General features: G+C 35.9%; 1 protein-coding gene across 1 annotated transcript in view; it reads left to right on the top strand.

Moving 5' to 3' along the window:
• The window catches only part of Rpn1 (regulatory particle non-ATPase 1), a 232,069-nt gene extending 216,970 nt beyond the window's left edge, over positions 1–15,099 (top strand). The window contains exons 14-16 of the mRNA XM_067140525.2: positions 1,381–1,586; positions 11,600–11,718; positions 11,835–15,099. Coding sequence (XP_066996626.1) covers positions 1,381–1,586; positions 11,600–11,718; positions 11,835–12,017 — 508 coding nt within the window. The 3' untranslated portion in view covers positions 12,018–15,099. The remainder of the gene's footprint in view (positions 1–1,380; positions 1,587–11,599; positions 11,719–11,834) is intronic.
• The last annotated feature ends 242 nt before the right edge of the window (positions 15,100–15,341 follow it).

Here is a 15,341-nt window from a genome sequence, read left to right as displayed (position 1 = left end):
GGGGCTGGAGATGTTGGTGAGCCACGGCCAATCCAGCGGCCTTGAAAAAATTTGTTCATCAAGGAACTCGTGCACCTGAATAGCAAAATGTGCTGGAGCCCCATCCTGCTGTAACCACACATCACCCATGATTCCCTTGTCTTGAATCTGAGGTATTAACCAAGATTGTAATATGTGCAAATAAGATTTTCCATTCACATACCCATTAAAAAAAATACGGTCCGCACAAGTGACGTGATGATATCCCAGTCCATACCATAACATGAGCGGGGTTCCTTTCCAACTCTTGCACATAATGAGGATTTTCCTTAGACTAGAAAACCACATTCCTCCTATGTGAACTGCGATATATTGCACATTCATCAGAAAATAACACTCTTGAGCGAGACATGGCAGTTGGAAATTGTTCCAACAAAGCACGGCAGGCTGTAAATCGTTGCTCCATGTCATTGTCAGATAATTCATTCACATGCATCGGTCTAAATCCCTTCATTTTCAAATCTCTTTAAATGTGGTCATGCATTGTTGACCGCGGTACTTGGAAGTTCAGCTGCTCTTTTGTGAATGGATTTCAATGGAGACTGCTCAATTGATTGAGCGACGGTGGCACACGTTTCTTCCCGCGTCTTCTTACGTCCACTACGTGGCCTGTCTTTGGCACTGCCTGAAGCAAACGCACATTTCTCCCAGTCAAGCAGAGTAGCTTTACGAGGTGTGTGTTTGCCAAAGTGATCTCTAAATACACTCATCATCACTGTCATTGTTTGCCCCGTATGTGCTCGTTCATGCACCCACACAGACGCCACTAATCGCTCCTCAACAGTGTAGCTGTGTCCACTCATGTCCGCCATGACTTAACAACTGAAATAAGACTGACAAAGTCGTTAGCAGCAGGGATACCAATAAAACAACTATTGAATTCCCCAGTTATACAAACTCAATTGTCCATGCCATAATATAACAAAATAATAATATGAAACGTATGAAACTAGGGGTACGGGGACTTCTCGGACACTCTGTACAGTATTATTGAAATTTACTGTTGGACTGATGGGAAAAGAGTATTTGCGTATTTTGGGAGTGCCCTTAGTTTTTGGATCTTGGTATTTGTGATGATAATTTTTCCTTTTTCATTTTTGGTGAGGATGAATATTGTTTTTGTGATTGCGTGTTTTATATTGCTAATGAATTTATTAATTTTTTTGTATGTATTTGTATATTTTCATTATGACTGTTAATACAACCCTCCCTGGACAAATTTTGTTCTTGTTAACCGAGTGTTTATGGTAGGAGAATTCACATTAATGAGGTTTTATTGTATATGTCTCTGAACTGGGAATTTGGTTTGTGCTACAACTAATTGTGACTTTGTGTTAATAGGTTGAGTGCCATGCTGCGTCAGCTTGCGCAGTTCCATGCCAAGGATCCCAACAATTTGTTCATGGTACGGATAGCACAAGGTCTAACACATTTAGGCAAAGGCACTCTTACTTTATGTCCTTATCACAGTGACCGTCAGCTACTTAGTCCTGTTGCTTTGGCTGGCCTGCTTGCTACGCTTATTGGATTCTTGGATGTTAAGAACAGTAAGTATTTGGCTGCTTCTACCTACTTTGGAAAGCACTTCGTGTACATTTTGATTATATGCCATTGATTCATTGTTTAAATCGGTCACCATTGATATGTATTTAAGGCTGTCGCCCAGGTGGCAGATTACCTAACAGTCCTTTACTTAGCCCGTACTTAATTTCAAAGAAATGGGAAATTTATCACACATCTCCCTTGATAAATTATTCAGATCCCTATATTCCTCTTCCTATAAGTGAACATTTGCCGCACTTTGTCTTTTGAAATCCAAATTTATCTTCATTTTTTGATCTTTCCTACTCTTAAAAACCCCACTGAAGCTTATTCATCTACTAATGTCATTCCAAGCCATCTCACCACTGACAGCTCGAAACATACCACTTATATTAAATTAAAAACAATAAATGTTCATTATTCGACCACCTTTTCAATACATTAAAGTCATAAAATTAGGATATTATCCTTGATAAATAGAAAGAATGGTACATGTTTCACCTCTCTTAGTAGGCATCATCAGCCAGTTGTATCATCTCAAGAATAAATCGGGTACCTGATTGAAATTAACATGTAAAGGGGTAAAAAAAAAACATCTGTGGACTTAAACTAAATAAGCAGTCGTATTACAAAAATTAAAAATATTATTTGTAGTACAATATTGAATTCACATTGTATGGTTCTGTTGCGTAATGTAAAAAACTATTACATTTCCTCAATTTGACGATAGGAAACACATTCCAACTAGGGCATAAATTACATATTATTTAAAAAATTATAAAAATAGCATTAAAACATATAGAACAATCTGGCTGTAAAGTCCTTGGTTCGAGGAATTGATATGTGTTCTAAAATTTTATATACAAATGTAATTAAAGTTCTTATGTGACGTAGTCTTTGGAAAAAGTTCACATTTTACATATTTCAACTAACAATTATAGAATTGAAGTATATAGCGGACTTCATTGGGCCATCTTCTTTTAATGTGTGGTGTTTGTAGAGAAGTTTGATACTATTAGCATGATTCGTTGTTAGAACATACTGAATAACAAGCGGGCTGGTCTAAAGGGAACGATCAAATTGTAGCAGATGTTATGAAGAATGAGAAGCTGAGTGTATGTTGAAAGTCTGTAAAAAGGCAAAAGTTCTTATTTATTGAGCGTTCAGTATTGAAACTTAGGAAATTGACAAGTGGAACTAATTCAATAATAGCACATACCCCGTAGACTGCTGAGATGTTAACTTCTCGTGTTTAGTGTTTTAGGATAACTGGCGATCGTCAAGGTCCTACTTCTCGTGTTGTAACTATGAGGTTTTATTGGAGGGGACAGACCTGGGAAGGTGGAGCTAAGGGCTTGCTGGTTGCGTGTGGGGGAGAGGTATTGGTGTTAAAGGGAGAGGAGAGGAGTCACGTGTTTGTTGATTTAATGGGAGTGTTAACTGATTTTGCGTTAAAATTTATTAGGAATTTATTATCTTGTAGATTTAAGTTTTGAAGTAAGATTGGAATCTGTTCGTAAAGAGGGCTTTTTTTTTTAATCTATAACCACGTTTAGGTTTTGGTTTTTATTGATCTGTTGATCCAAGAAAATATGTAAGTTTTCATACTCTGTCATAAGCCTACCTTTTTTATTCTTTTTTATAATTTTTAGGCCTCGCTCTATTGTAGTAAAATGGTGACCCGTGTCTCTCATCTGGTTGCCCATCGCAGAGAATTTATTATGTTTTAGCGCATTAAAATGTTCAGCGTATCTAGTAAAAAAACTTTGCACAGTTTGACCAACGTATGAAAATTCGCAATCTGAACACTTGAGTCTGTAAACACCTGATCCAGAATAACAATTATTAGTTAACTGAGTTGTGATTGAAAACTAAATTTCAATTAGTATTTTGCGTTTTGAAAGCGATTTTGATTTCGTGCTTTTTCAAAGGGTTAACAATTTGATGAATAATTCGGTTTGTGTATGTGAATGTTGCGCATTTTGGTTTTCTGGGTTTATCCGGGAAAACATTAGTGGCTAATTTAAGTTTTACCTTGTTAATGATTTTATTGATCATGTTGGGATTAAACCCATTGAAACTAGCTATTTCTTTTATTAAATCCAATTCTTTTTTTAAATTAACTGCCGAAAGAGGAATCTTCAAAGCCCTGCAAACTAAACTATAAAAGGTGGCCTGTTTGTGAGATTTAGGGTGTAATGAACTTTGTTTTATAGTTATCGGAGTGAAGGAAGGTTTTCTGTATATTTGGAAATCAAATTTATCTAAGAATTGTGTAATTTTAATGTCTAAAATGTTTATTGAATTATGTTTATCTTCTTTTGTGAATTTTATACAGTCATCCAAACTATTAAGGAATACCATGATGTTGTCACTATTATTTTATTGCATATCATTTATTGCTAGAGTATCATATATATTTATTAAAGTAAAATTTACGACTCCACCTACTCAATACAATATACTTTTGCAATGCAGTTTTTGACATTACAGTTTAAAATTTATTTGGTACCAGTTTCGACCCTGTTCGGGGTCGTCATCAGCCATAAACATTCAATTATACAATTCAGTTGTAAGATCCTAAAACAATATGTTTTTAACATGATATTTTAGTTAAAATAAATGAATATGACATTGTCAAGCTTAAAAGTTATATGATAATGAGGCACAGAGATGATAAAAGCACACATATTTTAGTATTATGGCAAATTGAATGCCGTTACTGTGCATTTCTAGGTACTAATTGGTCTAAAAAGTGTATCTTTTACATAAGTTCTGGTGATTGTATGACCTTGCTTAACGCTGTTAAGTTATACACATGACGTAAACAAGCACAAATACTTCAGAGTATGGCATTTATATGCCACTAAAGTAAAAACGAATAGGTTTTAGATACTAGTTGTCTTTAAATGTGTGTCTTTCACATAAGTTCTTACAGTTGTATGGCCTTGCTGACACTAAAGAAATAAGTCCTACACATAATGTAAGCAAATGAAAAACATATCATTGGATGAACTTCAAGTAGAGGTCTGAAATACTGAAGGCAAGCGCTGTGCGTAAAGGTAGAGTAAGAGTTTGTAAGAAGATTGATGAAGATTTCTCAGTTTATTGCGGAGCAATTGGACCTGATAAAGAATAAGAAAAAAAGCCAATGTTAGCGCGAAGATTAAGGAAGAAAGGGGAGGATTGAACAACAAAGTAAAGGTTACTCACCTTGCATAGCAGTGTGCGGAGCGTGGCTGATAGTGTATGACTGATATGTGGGAACATGAGTGAGGAAGATCTGGAATGTAGGGAAAGGGTAGGGTAGGCGGGATGGATGAAGCGGGGAAGGGAGGGGGAGAAGGAGGGACTACGTTAAGGGCGGGGCTGAAGGGTGTGGGAACAGGGGTAATAGCTTCAGAAAAGTGCCTTGGATTGAACATAAAATCGATTTCTGATTTGTTAGGTTAGTATTTCTGAGAATAAGAATAAATCAAATAAAATACTAGATTTATCCGAGATGTCATTAAGATTATAATTAGAATTAAAGTACTGGTCTAAGTGTATAAAACAGTTTTCCATTATATTAAGTAAAGGGTCTGTATTTAATATTTTGAGGATATCTATATCTTGCCCTATGCTGGTGAAGCTATGGTTGTAATCATGCATATGCTGGCAGACTGCTGAAAATTTATAGTATCTTATGGCGTTAGTATGTTCCAAATATCTTATGCTGAAATTCCTACTGGTCTGCCCCACATACAAAAAATTACAGGCATTACACTTAATCCTGCAGACTTCTGATTTTAAAAGATCTGTTAATCCTATTGATAGAAATAGTATTATGTAAAATATATTTTTCTTTCTTAACTGTGGTTTTTGGACGGTGTTTGTATTTGTTGATTATTCTTTCTACAAAATGACTATTTAAAACATTGAATTTTGCGATACTGCGTATTGTGTTCAGTTCGTTTTTTAAATCTTTCTTAGACATTGGTATATTAAATGCCCGATGAACTAGGCTATTGTAAGTCGCTCGTTCGTGGGTCTGGGGATGTATTAAATCTTGGCGAATAGCGGAGGCAGTTTGAGTTGGTTTCCTGAAAATCTTATAAGTTAAAAAGTTTGGGTGTCTGGTGATGGTCAAATCTAAAAAGTTTATTTTTTGATCTATCTATCTCAGTTTCTAATGTAAATTTAATGTTAGGATCAATGTTGTTAAGTCTGAGGAGAGTGGTAGCAGCGTCGACTGATTTTTCATCCATAATTACAAAAACGTCATCAATATACATAGCCCAAAAGTGAATATTGTCAAATTTTTTGTCATTTTCAATTTAATTGTGTTAAAAGAAAGTCTAGGTAGATTTCTGCTAAAATACCCGAGGCCGGCGATCCTTCTTGTTGGTATATCAATCAATCACTACTGATCTGCATTTAGGGCAGTCGCCCAGGTGGCAGATTCCCTATCTATTGTTTTCCTAGCCTTTTCTTAAATTATCGCAAAAAAATTGGAAAATTATTGAATATTTCCCTTGGTAAGTTATTCCAATCCCTAACTCCCCTTCCTGTAAATGAATATTTGCCCCAATTTGTTCTCTTGAATTCCAACTTTATCTTCATAATGTGATCTTTCCTACTTTTAAAGACACCACTCAAACTTATTCGTCTACTGATGTCCTCCCACGCCATCTGTCCACTGACAGCTCGGAACATACCACTTAATCGAGCAGCTCGTCTCCTTTCTCCCAAATCTTCCCAGCCCGAACTTTGCAACATTTTTGTAACGCTACTCTTTTGTCGGAAATCACCCAGAACAAATAGAGCTGCTTTTCTTTTGATTTTTTCCAGTTCTTGAATCAAGTAATCCTGGCGAGGGTCCCATACACTGGAACCATACTCTAGTTGGGGTCTTACCAGAGACTTATATGCCCTCTCCTTTACATCCTTACTACAACCCCTAAATACCCTCATAACCATATCCAGAGATCTGTACCCTTTATTAACAATCATATTTATGTGATTACCCCAATGAGGGTCATTTCTTATATTAACACCTAGGTACTTACAATGATCCCCAAAAGGAACTTTCACCCCATTAACGCAGTAATTAAAACTGAGAAGACTTTTCATATTTGTGAAACTCACAACCTGACTTTTAACCCCGTTTATCATCATACCATTGCCCACCATCCATCTCGCAACACTATCGAGGTCACCCTGCAGCCGCTCACAATCTTGTAACTTATTTATTACTCTGTACAGAATAACATCATCTGCAAACAGCCTTATCTTTGATTCCACTTCTTTACACATATCATTGATATATATAAGAAAACATAAAGGTCCTATAATACTGCCTTGAGGAATTCCCCCCTTAATTATTACAGGGACAGATAAAGCTTCGCCTACTCTAATTCTCTGGGTTCCATTTTCTAGAAAAATAGCCACCCATTCAGTCACTCTGTTTTCTAGTCCAGTTGCACTCATTTTTGCCAGTAGTCTTCCATGATCTACCCTATCAAAGTCCTTAGATAGGTCAATCGCAATACAGACCATTTGGCCTCCTGAATCCAGGATATCTGCTATATCTTACTGAAATCCTACAAGCTGAGCTTCAGTCGAATAATAACCTTTCCTAAACCCAAACTGCCTTCTGTCAAACCAGTTATTAATTTTGCAAACATGTCTAATATAATTGGAAAGAATGCTTTCCCAAAGCTTACATACAATGCATGTCAAACTGACTGGCCTGTAATTTTCAGCTTTATGTTTATCACCCTTTCCTTTATACACAGGGGCTACTATAGCAAATCTCCATTCATTTGGTATAGCTCCTTCAACCAAACAATAATCAACTAAGTATTTCAGATATGGTACTATATCCCAACCCATTGTATTTAGTATATCCCCAGAAATCTGATCAATTCCAGCTGCTTTTCTAGTTTTCAACTTTTGTATCTTATTGTAAATGTCATTGTTATCATAGGTAAATTTTAATACTTCTTTAGTATTACTCACGTCCCCTATCTGGACATTATCCTTGTAACCAACAATCTTTACATACTGCTGACTGAATACTTCTGCCTTTTGAAGATCCTCGCATATACACTCCCCTTGTTCATTAATGATTCTTGGAATGTCCTTCTTTGAACCTGTTTCTGCCTTAAAGTACCTATACATACCCTTCCACTTTTCACTCAAATTTGTATGACCACCAATTACGCTTGCCATCATGTTATCCTTAGCTGACTTCTTTGCTTGATTCAATTTCCTAGTAAGTTCCTTCATTTTCTCCTTACTTCCATAACCATTTCTAACTCAATTTCTTTCCAGTCTGCACCTCCTTCTTAGTGTCTTTACTTCTCTGTTACAATATAGTGGATCCTTACCACTCCTTACCACCTTTAAAGGAACAAACCTATTTTCACATTCCTCAACAATTGCTTTAAACCCATCCCAGAGTCTGTTTACATTGTTATTTACTATTTTCCAGCGATCATAGTTACTTTTTAAAAACTCCCTCATGCCTGTTTTATCAGCCATATGATACTGCCTAATACTCCTAATTTTAATACCTTCCTTTCTTTCACAATTTTTTTAACTACAACAAAAACAGCTTCGTGATCACTAATACCATCTATTATTTCGGTTTCTCTATAGAGCTCATCTGGTTTTATCAGCACCACATCCAAAATATTCTTCCCTTTAGTTGGTTCCATCACTTTCTGAATCAGCTACCCTTCCCATATTAACTTATTTGCCATTTGTTGTTCATGCTTCCTGTCGTTCGCATTACCTTCCCAATGGACATTTGGTAAATTGAGATCACCTGCTACTATCACATTCCTTTCCATATCATTTCCAACATAGCTGATTATCTTATCAAATAATTCTGAATCAGCGTCAGCGCTACCCTTTCCTGGTCTGTACGCTCCAAAGACATCAAGTTGCCTATTATCCTTTGAGAAGAGCCTTACACCCAGAATTTCATGTTTTTCATCCTTAACTTTTTCGTAGCTTACAAATTCTTCTTTCTCGAGAATGAATACTCCCCCTCCTGCCATTCCTATCCTATCTCTACGATACACACTCCAGTTCCGTGAGAATATTTCTGCATCCATTATATCATTTCTCAGCCATGGTTCAACTCCTATTACAATATCTGCTAAGTATATATCTATTAAATTACTTAATTCGATTCCTTTGTTTACAATGCTTCTACAGTTGAGCACTAACATTTTTATGTCATCCCTACTTGATTTCCAGTTCCCTGTTCGCTTAACACCGCTCCCTAGGCCACCCCATTTCCCTGAATGTACCTGCCTATAACCCTTCTAACCAAGTTTCCTAACTTATATGTACCACTAAGGTTTAAGTGAAGGCCATCTGGGCGCAGATCCCTGTCTCCTACCCACCCATTAGGATCTAGAAATCTCACTCCCAGTTTCCCACATACCCACTCCATAGTCTCATTTAAATCCCCAATCACCTTCCTGTCAGTATCCCTCCTACACAGTATTCCACTGATAATAATCTCCGCTTCCTTAGACTTCATCCGTGCTGCATTTACCAGATCCCACACATCCCCAACTATGTTGGTACTTATACCTGCTTGCCTTACGTTGTTAGTACCAACGTGAAACACTACCACCTTCTCCTTTCCCTCATCCTTCTCTTCTACTTTCCTCAACATCTGCCTCAACCTAATTCCTGGATAACACTCTACCCTGGTTCCCTTTCCTCCACACACTTTCCCCACATGTCTAATGATGGAATCCCCCATGACCAGAGCCTCAACCCTACCCACCTCATTTGATCCCCTCCCCTCCTGGTCTGCCCTATCTTCTCTCACTGCTGCAGAAGCTATTTCCTCCTCCCTTCTCTCCCTCCCATGACCTTGTTCCGGCTGTCTTTTCCTTTCCACTACACTACATTTCCCTTTCCTATCTTTTCCCTTCCTCCTACTTCCACACATCTCAGCAACAGTTCCCTGTTCCTCATCTTCCCTCGGTTGTTCTACCTGCGGTGACTCGTACCGATTTCTAACAGACACCTGTCCTGAATTTTGATCCTGAACAGAGCCCTTAGCCTGCAGTCTCCTTCCCCTTAAAACATTAGACCACCTATCTTCTGCAATTCCCCCATTTCCTTCCCATCCCTCCTTTACACCTACTGTATCCTGTACATTATTTGAGGGAGGCCTACTTTCCTTCCTGTCCTCTGAGAGAATCCTAATTATCTCCCTCAAACTCTCCAACTCCTCCCTCATACTCCTTAACGCCTGGCCATACCCACAGTCCCTACAGTTGCACTGCTTACCCATTATTTACAGAAGAATGGGAAGATGATATATGATATTATCGAAAGTGAAGAAGTTATTGTTTACGACTAATTAAAAAAAAAAATTGAATGTTGTACCTATTTAACTTATCTGTTAGTTCAGATGTGTTTGTACTGGATTTTTTAGACAGAAGTTGGTAATTTTTCTTAAAAATTTTGGATGAGTTGAGACATGTTGTATAAGGGGTGTGCTCTGTAATTGATGATTGGGCGAATGGGAACGCTGACCTTGTGTATTTTAGGAAGGGCTTTTGCAGTAGGAGGACCTGGGTTCATGCTTATGAGTTCAGCTTTTTCTTGGTCTGTAAACAGGTAAGGAATGTTCTTAAGGGTCTGTTTTAAGTAGTCGATGAATTTTTTGGGTGGGTTCTTTTATGAATATGGAAAAGGAACTGTCTGTAAATAAATTCTGTTTTGCTAATGTATTCCTTTTTGTCCATGGCCACAGTTGTGTTGCCTTTGTCGGCCTTAGTGACAATAATATCATTGTCATTAATCTTCTTTTTAAGGGCGTATAAACTTCGGCTTTAGATCCTTGTTGTTGTTGTAATTAGTGGTATTGGTTAGATTATTTCGGAAGATGATGATGTTCAATTCTTTTTATGTCGATTCTTAGTTCATCTTGTTTGTCTACTGGCATTTTGTTGATAGCTAACTCTGATTCTGTAATCATGGTGGTGGCTATGTTAAGTGCGTTCATATTGGGCCAGTTGGGCCCTTTGGCTAAGATTGAGTGTTCGTCTTCACTCAAGAATATCCCAGATGAATTTATGACAGGTGGGTGAAATTGCTTACAGTCGTTTGTGATTTTATTGCTACCTTTAGTCTGGCTAGTTTGGGGCTTAGAGTTTTTTAATTTGTCCAGTTTTTTCTCCAAGTTTTGCTGCATTTGGATAATTTGTGGAATAATTTATTATCTACTTGGTTTTGAAAAAGATTCCATTGTGCGTTTGAGAGTAATTTAGTCGCCGCAAGGTGAGTTTCGTATAACCTATGATTTAAGAAAGATTTTTCTTTATATAAAAATCTAATTTCTTCTCTTAACCAAATTTTATTAGTTTTGTTATGGGTTTTAGTAGTTTGAGGTGAAATACGATGTTTCATCACATTGCTTTTGAGGAAATTTGGTGTTAAATCAAGAGAAATACATTGTTTTAGGAAAAAAACATCCTTGTGCAATTTGGCTATCTTTAGTTTTAGGCCTAAATATTGATAGGCTCTTAGTTTTGCCTGGTGGGCTGTATTATTAAGGGTTACAAACTACATTTTGATTGGTCCATATTGAACTGAGAACACATATATATTTATTAAAGTAAAATTTATGACTCCACCTATTCAATACAATATACTTTTGCAAAGCAGTTTTTTACATTACAGTTTAAAATTTATTTGGTATCAGTTTTGACCCTGTTTGGGGTCTTCATCGGCCATAAACATTCATTTATACAATTCTGTTGAAAGTCAGGGAATAAATCATCATCAGTAAATGACTTGTGTTTGTACCTTATATCCTATACCTTATTTTGAATATTTGTATGACTTGATCTGCATATTCATGTGAACCATTGAGTATATACTATACGGTACTAGTCTTCCTTACATCCATCTATAGGGCTTACTCCATTGTAGGTTCTTTTAAATTATGATTAGTGAAATATTTGCACGGAAACCTATTGAAGCATATTTAATTTTACAGTAATCCTGGGCAGATCCCATTACCTCTTGTTCACTCTCGCTGCTGCAATGCAGCCTCGAATGTTGGTAACATTTGATGAGGAACTTAATCCTTTGGCCGTACCTGTACGTGTTGGTTTGGTAAGTGTGTGTTCTGTTTGTCTTTCTCATTTTATGTTAATAAAGAATTCCATCTTGCGAGTTAAGTGTAATTTACATGGGATCCATTAATATTGGGTTTTTTCATTTTTTTTCAGGCTGTAGATGTTGTTGGGCAGGCAGGAAAACCAAAAACTATTACAGGTTTTCAGACACATACAACTCCAGTCTTATTGGCATTTGGAGAACGTGCTGAATTAGCTACTGAAGAATATGTACCTCTTACACCTATCATGGAGGGATTTGTGATTCTAAGGAAAAACCCTGAATTTAATCCTTAAGTGTTTTTGTGTTCAGGAAGATTTAATCTGATCTGGAGACTTAAATTAGGCTGTAGACTTAAGTGAAGGTTGTTTATAAGTTTCATTTCCGTATTAATAGATATTACTTTACAAAAAACAATATATATATATGAGTCTCCACCTTATCAATACAAATTTATTTTACATTAAGCAGGTAAATATAGTCAAGACTAGTTTCGACCCCTAGGGGGTCATCCTCAGTTGACATGCATTAAAAATATATTATTTACAAAAACATCACATGTAGTGGTAAAAGCTTAAATTAATTTAAACCGATCATTAATGTTGGTATGTCTGGTAGGTGGTTGATTGACTAGTGTGCATCATGAAGACACATATTATTTTTATGCTACTACCATCCAATTTTTGGGTTATACAATGTGGAATATACATACATTTGTGCAAATCAACAGTGGCAAGTTTAACAATGTACATGTAAAGTTGGTTCATAAATTACACAAATTGGCTATTGATTAGTCATATGAAAATGTAGGAAATTGGTTTGAACACTTTTGACTAAAATATCAATGTACCACCTTACTGGCATATATCTCAGATACTAAAATCAGTTTATAAAGTCTGTCACTCTTGGTTGAGTCCTGGAATAGGGCTAAAATTTTTTAGATAAAAACTATTTGCTTAGTATAGGCATTAAGTAATGCTGTTAAAATGGACATATAGCCAAAACAGTGGTATATGTATGCCATATATGCCTGGTTAAAAACACATTACATTAATGTTATTGATATGTGCCACATGTACACTGTTTTGGAATAAATGGAGTTGACGAATTTTCCACAACAGTCTTAGATATAGTGTTCCAATAAAATGGGTCCGTAAAAATATTTATATGTAAAACGGTTAGGTAAGTATTTGAATAATCCACTGCAGATCAGGTAATACTTAATTATGTATCTGGAGATATTTTAGGCAGCTACTAATGTTGGAGTTATTAGAAATCTTGAATATATAAATGGAGCATGTTTTTCATCCGTATGTCGTGTTGTTTTAAGTCGGTGACATTTGTCAGAACGTGTTGAAATTATGCGTCTTGATGCACGTTGATTTTATCATAGAAGCGTATATGTTGTGAAAACAAGGTACAGTATGTAAGGTGTTGGAACCGTGCATTCTTTGTAGCTGCCTGCTCAACAGCATTCTTTGTAGCTGTTGAGCAGGCAGCTACAAAGAATGCACGGTTCCAACACCTTACATACTGTACCTTGTTTTCACAACATATACGCTTCTATGATAAAATCAACGTGCATCAAGACGCATAATTTCAACACGTTCTGACAAATGTCACCGACTTAAAACAACACGACATACGGATGAAAAACATGCTCCATTTATATATTCAAGATTTCTAATAACTCCAACATTAGTAGCTGCCTAAAATATCTCCAGATACATAATTAAGTATTACCTGATCTGCAGTGGATTATTCAAATACTTACCTAACCGTTTTACATATAAATATTTTTACGGACCCATTTTATTGGAACACTATATCTAAGACTGTTGTGGAAAATTCGTCAACTCCATTTATTCCAAAACAGTGTACATGTGGCACATATCAATAACATTAATGTAATGTGTTTTTAACCAGGCATATATGGCATACATATACCACTGTTTTGGCTATATGTCCATTTTAACAGCATTACTTAATGCCTATACTAAGCAAATAGTTTTTATCTAAAAAATTTTAGCCCTATTCCAGGACTCAACCAAGAGTGACAGACTTTATAAACTGATTTTAGTATCTGAGATATATGCCAGTAAGGTGGTACATTGATATTTTAGTCAAAAGTGTTCAAACCAATTTCCTACATTTTCATATGACTAATCAATAGCCAATTTGTGTAATTTATGAACCAACTTTACATGTACATTGTTAAACTTGCCACTGTTGATTTGCACAAATGTATGTATATTCCACATTGTATAACCCAAAAATTGGATGGTAGTAGCATAAAAATAATATGTGTCTTCATGATGCACACTAGTCAATCAACCACCTACCAGACATACCAACATTAATGATCGGTTTAAATTAATTTAAGCTTTTACCACTACATGTGATGTTTTTGTAAATAATATATTTTTAATGCATGTCAACTGAGGATGACCCCCTAGGGGTCGAAACTAGTCTTGACTATATTTACCTGCTTAATGTAAAATAAATTTGTATTGATAAGGTGGAGACTCATATATATATATTGTTTTTTGTTAAGTGAAGGTTAACTAAATTTTGCTGTAAATGGCGTGAGAATTAATTCAAGTTGTTGGTTAAATTATGCCATAAATGCCACTTAGAAATCGTTCAAGTTCTTCACTAAATTATGGTCTATAGATCATTCCATGCTAAAAAACAGTATTGCTCGTATGGACCTACAAGGAGCGAACACACCCCGTCATAGTCACCCATAATTCCTCGCGACGAAAGAGTATTATAGATTACTTTATATTGTATTATGAAATAAAAAATTGAGGCTTTTCTTTGCACGTGCATTATTAAAATAATTACTGTAATAATAAATACATTCACAGGGAGAAAGCACAGTAGCAGGAACAACCATCGCTTTGTTGCCTTCCTTAATTTTCTTTCTGTGCCGCTCTGGTACATGTAACGCGTTGTCCATTACTCTGTCAATCCTGACAGTTTGTTACTGTAAAAAAGAAATATTCTATTTATGTGTTGCATATGTTTTTTGGTCTCTATATCAGTGTGTACTTGTATGGAGTGAATGTTATGTGTTATTTCATGGATGAGGCTGAGGAAGAAACAAAAGTAAACTGTGCTTAATTTGCATTTTGTTTGCTGTTGAGCAGAGGTGTTGATATGGCAACCCTGTTGTCGTAAGACATGGAATAATCTATAGTTTGCAGTGAAGAAATAATTGGAAGTTCAGGATTGATGGCTATTAACAAATGATTATCATATCCCTCTCTGAGGCTTTTAATCTTTGAATGCGGAGTGGGCTTGTGTTTGGTCCATGTGTAACCTATGAATGTATATTTCGTACTCTGGACAATAAATTTATAGTAAACCTGTGAACAGTGTACAGATTCTAAATCCTGTATTCAGTAATTATTTTTAGTGATATGTTGTTCATTAATTGGAAAAATCTTTTGTTATTTTGTAATTACTTTTTAAGAGCATTTTTCAGTAAGTATTACTTTGCTTTACAAATGGAAGAAACATTACTTTGTACGGTCTGCTCATTATGAAAAGGCAAAAAGAAGGGCAGTTTTTCTGATTCTCAAATTAAGATTTGAAAATAAACTCAAAGATTGTCA

Source organism: Anabrus simplex, chromosome 2 (assembly GCF_040414725.1).
Source record: "Anabrus simplex isolate iqAnaSimp1 chromosome 2, ASM4041472v1, whole genome shotgun sequence".
In the NCBI taxonomy this organism is placed as follows: Eukaryota; Metazoa; Arthropoda; class Insecta; order Orthoptera; family Tettigoniidae; genus Anabrus; species Anabrus simplex.
Note: the sequence above shows the minus strand (reverse complement) of the source record. Positions and strands in the feature narration are given on the sequence as shown.